Source organism: Carya illinoinensis, chromosome 12 (assembly GCF_018687715.1).
Source record: "Carya illinoinensis cultivar Pawnee chromosome 12, C.illinoinensisPawnee_v1, whole genome shotgun sequence".
Classification (NCBI taxonomy): domain Eukaryota; kingdom Viridiplantae; phylum Streptophyta; class Magnoliopsida; order Fagales; family Juglandaceae; genus Carya; species Carya illinoinensis.
Genome location: NC_056763.1, coordinates 20998511 through 21007487, shown reverse-complemented (window position 1 = coordinate 21007487; position 8977 = coordinate 20998511). Strand labels below are relative to the sequence as shown.

The 8977-nt window shown below is 35.1% G+C and overlaps 2 protein-coding genes across 3 annotated transcripts; one reads left to right on the top strand and one right to left on the bottom strand.

Annotated features, from left to right (window-relative positions):
• Positions 1-790: 790 nt before the first annotated feature.
• On the top strand, positions 791-3455 carry LOC122290337 (non-specific phospholipase C6-like). Its single transcript, XM_043097976.1, has 3 exons — positions 791-2089; positions 2532-2708; positions 2877-3455. Exons 1-3 carry the CDS (start codon positions 979-981, stop codon positions 3173-3175), a joined length of 1587 nt encoding a protein of 528 aa, XP_042953910.1. The 5' UTR covers positions 791-978; the 3' UTR covers positions 3176-3455.
• A 1642-nt stretch (positions 3456-5097) lies between these two features.
• On the bottom strand, positions 5098-7222 carry LOC122288868 (mediator of RNA polymerase II transcription subunit 30-like). Of its 2 annotated transcripts, XM_043095678.1 has the most exons (3): positions 6679-7222; positions 5769-5870; positions 5098-5531 (listed from the first exon to the last, which is right to left on the bottom strand). In XM_043095678.1, the coding sequence occupies exons 1-3, from the start codon at positions 7072-7074 to the stop codon at positions 5433-5435; spliced, it is 597 nt and encodes a 198-aa protein (XP_042951612.1). In that variant the 5' UTR covers positions 7075-7222; the 3' UTR covers positions 5098-5432. The 2 variants fall into 2 exon arrangements, with proteins under 2 accessions (XP_042951612.1, XP_042951613.1); XM_043095679.1 differs by lacking the exon at positions 5769-5870.
• Between the last annotated feature and the right edge of the window lie 1755 nt (positions 7223-8977).

Here is an 8977-nt window from a genome sequence, read left to right as displayed (position 1 = left end):
ACATAATTGTACTTGTAACTATATTTTTCTTTTTTTAAATATAAAATAAATGTTAAATTATGTTAAATCAGTGAAATGTATAAAAATTATGTAAAAATGATTATACGTAACAGAATTCTTATTACAAGCCTAAAATAAGAAAGCATTGAAACTATGGTAACTAGGTCACTAGGAGATTAGCAAACACAGAGGCTATATTTTTGTTATTCTTAATTGCGATTGAATATAAAGTATAAGTCAAAATATATGGAGATGAAATAAAATAAATATATTAATTATTGTAAAAATTAAATCTCTTAACGTGATAATTATGAATATAAAATCATTTAATTTGATAATTCTGAAAATTAAATTAAAATAATAATCAAATTATATGATCGATTTCATTTATACCGGACTGTCTCCACAAGGGACGACCATCTTGTTTTAACTCAAACCATGGGCCGTATGCTTTCTCAAACTACAGCGAGTATGCACCAGAGAGCATTCGACTTCAACTCGGAAAAGTCACCAGAACAAGTCGCAGTTCCGTTTAGTTATACATATTAGATTAAATGAGATAATTTTTTTTAAAAAAAATTAAATAAAATATTATTATAATATAATTTTTAATATAGTTTTTTATTTTTATTTTTATAAAAATAAATAAATATAATTTTTTAATATTAATTTTAATGTGAGATGTTTTGCATAACTAACTAATTTATGACATTTCACCTTTCCTTTGACGTTGCTCCTCTTTTGCAAAAGCACCATCTATATAAAGATTGGAAAGGCGCAAAAGCTAGAAGCTTCTTTTTCCTCTACTGGTTGCTCTGTACTCGAAATGCACTACTGTAACTCTATATCTCTTTACTTCAAAAAAAATCTGATGAACTTCTCCTCCACATACTGTTTCTAGCGCATTATTCAGAGAGAGAGAGAGAGAGAGCGAAACGAAGAAACCCATTTTGCCAAAACTAGCATATTTCAGAGAGCATGGGAGGTTCCAAAACCCGGCCATCAGGTCCGCCTTCATTCGGCTCTATTTTCCTGCTATTTCTCACTCTGTCATGGGTTTTCCCACTCACCCATTTTGTCTCAGCAGTCCCACCTCCCCAGCAACCCATCAAAACCATAGTGGTTTTGGTTATGGAGAACAGGTCCTTTGACCACATGCTCGGATGGATGAAAAAAGCCATTAACCCATTAATCAATGGAGTCACAGGAGAAGAATGCAATCCAGTATCCACCAACCAGACAAACCCAGACTCCATTTGCTTCTCGGACGACGCTGAGTTCGTGGATCCGGATCCTGAGCACACCTTCGAAGCAGTGGCGCAGCAGGTTTTTGGCTCTGGCTCTATTCCTTCCATGACTGGTTTTGTGGAACAAGCACTCTCAGTGTCCCCAAACCTCTCCGAAACTGTCATGAAAGGCTTTAGACCTGAATCTGTGCCGGTCTACGCGGCTTTGGTTCGTGAATTTGCTGTCTTTGATAGGTGGTTCTCTGCAATTCCTGGCCCGACTCAACCCAATAGGCTGTTTGTGTATTCTGCAACTTCTCATGGTTCCACAAGCCACATTAAGAATAAATTGGCTTTCGGGTATCCACAAAAAACCATATTTGACTCACTTCATGAGAATGGTATGAACTTTGGGATTTACTTCCAAAGCATGCCCACAACTTTCTTTTACAGAAATTTGAGGAAGTTGAAGTACATATTCAAGTTCCACCTCTTTGATTCGAAGTTCAAGAAAGATGCTCTAAAGGGAAAGCTTCCAAGCTTAACAGTAATCGAGCCAAGGTATTTCGATATACTGGAAATGCCTGCAAATGATGATCACCCTTCTCATGATGTGGCTAATGGGCAAAAATTAGTTAAGGAGGTTTATGAGACATTGAGAGCAAGTCCTCAGTGGAATGAGACTCTATTTGTGATTACCTATGACGAGCATGGTGGGTTCTATGATCATGTCAAGACTCCTTATAATGATGTTCCTAACCCAGATGGGAACACAGGTCCTGCTCCATATTTCTTCAAGTTCGATAGGCTTGGCGTTCGTGTGCCGACAATTATGGTCTCTCCTTGGATCAAGAAAGGGACAGGTGAGCTCAAATTTTCATGTTTTAACCCCTCTTTTAGTTAGCTGTTTTGTGTGGATGTTAGAGATTGCTCTGATGATTTGCATAGAATTGTGTTTGGTATTTGAATCTCCTGGGAAATTTCTGAGATTGAAGTTGGATTATTTTTTAAGTGTCCTCTGTCACGCTTCTGTTGTTTGAGTGGGGATAGATTGAGGAGTGTGGTAATATGGGTTTGAAGTTTTGAACTTTGAGAACTTTGAAGTCAATTTATTTGGCAAGTTGGCAATCGAGTTTAGGAAGCTAGTTACAAGTGAACTGGTTGTTATTAGTAGTTTTCTTAAGAGTAACTACTGTCTTGGTGCATATCTTAGGGTAAAGGTTTTGAAGCTTCAAACTTAAGTTTTAAATGCTTTGTTCTTTCGCTTTCATCTTTTATTATGCTGATCTGCATCTGTTTTCACAGTAATAAGTGCCTCAAAAGGGCCTACTCCAAACTCCGAGTTCGAGCACTCTTCAATCCCTGCAACCATAAAGAAGATGTTCAACCTCTCCTCTAACTTCTTGACTTATAGGGATGCATGGGCTGGGACATTTGAGCAGGTTGTTGGGGAATTAACGTCTCCTAGAACCGATTGCCCGGGTACCTATCCTACATTCAAAGCCAATTCAAAAAACTTTTTCTTATTTTTCACTTATTCGCCAATCATTTGACGGTACACCAAAAATGATTAATAACAATTTTCTTGTTTTTAAATATGCACGAGCTAGTACTAGAAGAAACCTTAGCCTAACATGCATCTGTTTGCAGAGACTCTGCCAGATGTGACACCTTTAAGGACCACAGAAGCAAAGGAAGATAGTAAGTTATCCGAGTTTCAAAGTGAGATAGTTCAACTAGCAGCCGTTCTTAATGGCGACCACTTCTTGAGCAGCTTCCCAGATGAAATGAGCAGCAAAATGGATGTGAAAGAAGCACATGAGTATGTGGAAGGTGCTGTTGCAAGGTTCATAAGAGCAAGCAAAGAAGCCATCATGTTAGGGGCAGATGAATCTACCATTGTAGATATGAGATCATCTCTCACCACCAGATCCTCCATTCATAATTAATAAATAAAAAATTCTCCAAAGTTATCATCCCGTTTTACTCAATTATATATGTCAGTGTCCTTTCTTTGGTTAAATATATCTCAGAAAGTGACCACCATTCGTATTGGTTTTTGTCAGAAGTGGAATGCCTTGAAAAAACAAGGGGAAGTGGTACTTTCTATTGTGATTTGGCTACAATTGTTGTCTGATTTGCTTCAAGTGGTTATCGATGCTATCAAAACAACCTGTAAAGGAGATTGATTGCTAATTTCCTCATTCGTTTCGTGCTTGCTTTGGTCTTCTTCCTTGTTCCTGGGCTACGCAACATCTTCAGATTCCTTTACAGAATTTGATTTTTATGGAGTAATGAAAATTTGTTTTTATTGGATTTTGATGTCTGCAAGATCATTGATAATTCTTATACTTCTGTCTGCGTGTTACTTTCCAGAATTTCAGTATGGTAGAGTGAAAAATTTTAATGCTACAACAATTAGAATTAAAATAATGAAAAGTTAAAAATTAATATTTTAATAAAATAGTGAAATATTTGTTGAGTTTGTTGTAAAAAACGGCTAGATAAAATTTGTAAAAGTGAATTTTCTAATTAAATTTTACTCAAAGTTTACCACTATTAGTGCACTAAAGAGATTAGCCAATCATAGTCATGGAAAATGATGATGATAATATGGATTCAGCAACTCTTGCGTGTAAAAAAATTGAAAATACAAACAGATGCAGCAATTTCTGTTCGAATGTTTATGGCTCCAAAAATTAGATGGGACTTGAATGCAAGGGGAAGGAATACAGAGGGGTCATCAATTATTGCTGTCTATTTATTTGACTTGTCCGGTAGTTAGCAAGCAAGACTAGCAGTAGTGCTGAAGCAGGGAAAGAGATGTGAAAAGCCTCTATGTTTCTTTCCTTATATGGTATTCCTAAGACATTGCTTTGCACCTTACAGCAGCCAGCCATGGATTCTAACATGCTAAAGCATGTTAAAAGCTGAAATACTCAAACTTCTATGCATAACGATTAAGCCACGGGATTTTTGCACGGAATGAAAAACAAGGGAGCAAATTTATACACTGTTCATTATCTATGTTTTCCATTCCGTGTAAAAAAACCGTGAGTATCAGGGTTCCATTTTGATGGTCCTGCTGCTACTGCCTGCCAACTTCCTCGTGGTAAAACCTGATTCCTTTTGGCACTTCATAGCTTCGAACAAGAGGTGTTTTGGCATGAAATGAGGCTATTCCTACTACAAGATAAAAGGTGCTTAAGGACGCCTATATAAAAAAATATTATCCATATAACAAGTCAGACGCGTGCATTGGTTCAGTTTCTGTTTGGACGTCGGAGCTAACTTTCTATGGAAGGCGTATATATATTTAACAAGATCAGTGTGCCTCAACATATCTATTAATAGTTTGGCTTATCAACTATTTTCTATTGAACAAATGAATGAACGATACTGAATCAACTTTTCACTGGATGCAAGCCCAACTTATATACAACTTACCTGATTTCGAAGTAGTAGATTTACTCTTGTTGAGTCACATCATCCCATAATTTTGATTATTTGCGTTTACAATTTATAAATTTTCGTGTAAAAGCATAAACTTTACTACTGTTGAACTTGGACTTCTCACATTCAGACAACCCTACAATAAGATTAAGAACAGAACTAAAAATTTACACTTCGTCCAGCACGACTTGCTCACCCCTCAACTAAAGCTAAGAAGGCTCTCCTTTTCTTTCAGTGATATTCGAAGAAGCCCCCTTTCTACAAGCTTCTCTAAGATATAAGAGAAACTCAAAGAGCTTTCTTGAGTAAAAGATCAATCCTCAATATGTAGACCTAATGTCTCAAACTTCTGAAGCATATACATCAAATAACACATCAAGATATGGCTGAAATAAATCACATGAAGAGACTCATCACAGGAATGACTAACATGAGCAAACTAGGTTAGTCATACCAAAAATCCTTTTCAACAAACACTTTATCCATAATGTTAAATGTATCAGGATATAAAACATGTTCCTTCGGGACTACACTACTCTATTTTTCATCCAAAATTTGTAAAATAATTTTTACCCCTCCATGTCCTGATCACTCTCCTCTTAACTACTAGTCTTCTAAAATGAATATATGGTGAAGTTTAACAGAACAACGAAGAAAGTCGGGACAGAAGTATCATCACCTCATGCAAAAATATGGGCCAGAGTCTCTATTCTCAGCCATGGTTACTCAAGAGGACCATATATATCCAGAGCTTCATACAGAACAAGGACTTTGCCATGTAGAAATGTCAGTAATAAGATCTCGTAGCTGATCTATGAGAAGCTTGAGATACATGTTCTTGTTTGCAAGTTCCTACATTTAGAAACACAGGAGTTCAAATTGTAATGTAAAGACAGGTTAAGAAAATATGAGCTCTTATAAGGTCAAATAAATGCAGCAAAATTATAGACCCATTGCAATGAGATGCTAGTTGCCTACTAATACTCATGGTTGAAGCATACATCCAACCCACCATCCCAACTCCAGAATATATTTCCTACCACCATTCTAATATTCACCAATACAAATGTGCAACTCAATCAAAATCACCTTTCTTAGACTAGAGGCTCGCTCTTCTAACTTCTGAATTTCAGTCTGATCTTCTAGGGATTCCAGGCCACTTGGAGTTGAACCCATTTCAAATGACTTTGCCTACTTTAGGCACAAGAAAATTTGAGTTAGCTCAAATAACAGGTTACAACACAAAGCAAAGTCTACATCTCTCATCTCTATTGCAGCCAAAACTCTCACTGAATAGAAATATCAGTTTCAGTTACCAAGAAACAGAACCACCGGTGGAAATACAATTCCCTTTGCAATAGACACTAACAATATAACAATGGTTGCTTTTACTTTGCACTATCTCATTATTCAAAAAACAAAAAACTATCTCATTAGTCAAAACAATTAGATTACAAAGGAATAACACAAAGCACAACTTCTCAATACATTTAGAACTACTCCATTTTTCAAAGTAGAATCCAGTCCATTTGGGCCCAGACCCCCGCAACAACAACAACAACACAAAAAAGGAAAGAGAGTAGAATCCAGTCTATAATTTTCTACCACTAGGGATGTTTTCTTCTTCGTCAACTGAAATAAAATCTGAGACCCAAGCTCTTGGATAATCAACAAACAACCCACCATCACAACTCCAAAAACAATGTTCTTAATTTCTCTAAGATCTCGCAAATTATGCACATACCACACGATTGTCTTCAATACTAACCGCGCCCTTTTAATTAAAAAAATCAAGCACCAAATTTTTTTCATAAATCCCCGATATATTACTCCAAATTAAACTTTTATCAAAATTTCCCACAAAAAAAAAAGGGCACGACAACAAAATTTATAAACCGATTCTCACCACACCACACGCACCAAAAAAAAAAGAAAAAAAAAAAGAAAAAAGAAAAAACCAAAATAGCCAAAAAGGAGCTAGGGTTTCGACTTTATTTACCTTCTGAGAGCTAGGGATTGCGGCGATAACTGCACGAAGTGAGTTCACAGAGTTCTTATACCGAAACCGAGCTTCCTCGAGCGCTCCTCCAGTACCACCAACACTCTCAGCGGGATGCGTGTCGGAAGCGGCGGCGTCGCCATTGGCAACACCGTTCGAGGATAGAGAAGAAGGGCCATTGGCAATTGGGGTCGTATTAGTAGTGATGGCAGTCGCAGATGGTAAAGAAGTAGAAGTAGTGGTGGACCACAAGGCGGGGTTACAGAGCTCGTCGTTCATGGAGGAAAGGATCTGGAAGGCTGACTCTATCGTTTTTTCTAGATGCTTCTGGCCTTCAATTGCCAGCTCTTGCGTGGTCTTCGCGCTCGTTAACGGGGACGAGATCTTCTGTTCCATTTTCTGAATCAGGAAGTTTTTCTGATTCAGTTGGATTGGATAGAATGTTTCGAGAGCATAATCGAAGGCAGGTTGTTTATTTTGTGAGAAATATTACTATTTTCCCTACGTTTTCTTGGCGCCCAAACACAGATGTGAGAAATGATATTTGTGGTTATGAGTATTTAAAAAAAAAAAAAATTAATACGAAATTTATATAAAAAAAATTAATTTTTTAATTATAAATTTTATTTTTTTTTAAATAATTATATGACGTTTGTAATTTCATAATTATACATATCATTGCTCTTCACAAAAATATGAAACATCGGTGACTGTCGATCTAAAAATTATCAGGAACCGGAAGTTTCGGGATACCGATGTACGGTAGTCTCATCCTCGTACAATCTCAGTGCTTGCAATTTATATGTTTGAGTTCGTCATGTGTCATAAAACGAAGAGAAATGTGTTAGGAAAAAAAATTCCAATAAGGTAAATCAAAAAATAAAATTAATTTATAATTAATTAGTATTGTATGATCATATTTAGTCGTTATAATTAATCAAATCTTAATCTTCAATTAAAATTTTTATATCCATATATATATAATATATGTATGTATGAGGATTTTTCTAAAGTTCATAATTAATAACAAGAACACCTCTCTCTTGGTCTCTCTCTCATTCTCTTTTTTATTTTACAATATGATTTGAGTTATTACATTTAATTATAAAATTATTTTTATCATAAAATAAATTTAAAAAGGTTAATGCTACTCTGCCGCTAGAACATCGGTGACCCATTGGTTAAATATTACTTTTTATCTTTATTTTTTTTTCACATTTTTTAAATATTTAAAAAAAATAAAAAATACACCATTACACTAATATTTTATTTTCTTAATTATTAAATTAAAAAATAAGCGGTTAAAATAAGGAGACAAGTTCATAATACATACTAGCATTTTCTATTTAAAAATCATATCAGTTTTAATTTTTTTTTTAAAATACTATATCGTTTGTCTAAAATAAATGAAAATTTATTCATAACATTCTCCGCTTTTGTCTATTTAAGATTTGTCTAATATGTCCTTTTTAAAATTAATATATTGTGTTATTTAAATTTTTTAAATTAAATATTTTCATGTAAGTTATAAATAGTGTAAAAATTAAGCTTAATTAATTATGAGATCCTATCTTTTGAAAATTAATAATTAACCATTGCAACAATTTTCATATATTTGAAATTGGAATAAGTATATCTCTATTTCAAGCAAATAAATAGTATTTTTTTTTTATAACATACAAATATTTGTGTCATTCCACTTTATATTGTTTATTAGTCATTCAAAAAGTCTAGATACAATTGCCTAGGGTAAGCACCAGGTGATGTGGAAAAAAATTGAAACACACCGTTTTGTCTAACACGAACTCTCCTCCCTCAGTTTCCATCTCTCTTTGTGTTTCCATTCCTCTCTCCCTCGAAACCGAAGTCCACTCGAAGCGCCTCCCTCCCTCGAAGCATAAAATTTGGAAGGGAGTTTTGTATATCATTGGATGTATTTAGAGAAAGAGTAGCATAAGAGATTTTGAGGGGATTGCAAATTACCATTACTCAAACTGAAGCCTCTGTTTTCAACTAATCATTTATGATTTGCCATCGGCCACAAGCTACTGTTTTAAATCTCTGAAAGTTCAAAGAGTCGATTTCCAACTTACTTGTTCCCACACGTTCAAGAGCTCTAGTCGTGAGTTGCAAGAAAGGAAAATTTGAAATACCCACAAACAAAATGGCTATTTTCTTACAGCGGACGCCGTCGTTTGGATCCTCACATTGCATAGAAGCCATTGGAGCAACATTCTTTCTCTTGGTCCCTGCATTTCTTGTGCAAGAATAGAAGAAATTGGATTGAGAAGAAGAAGAA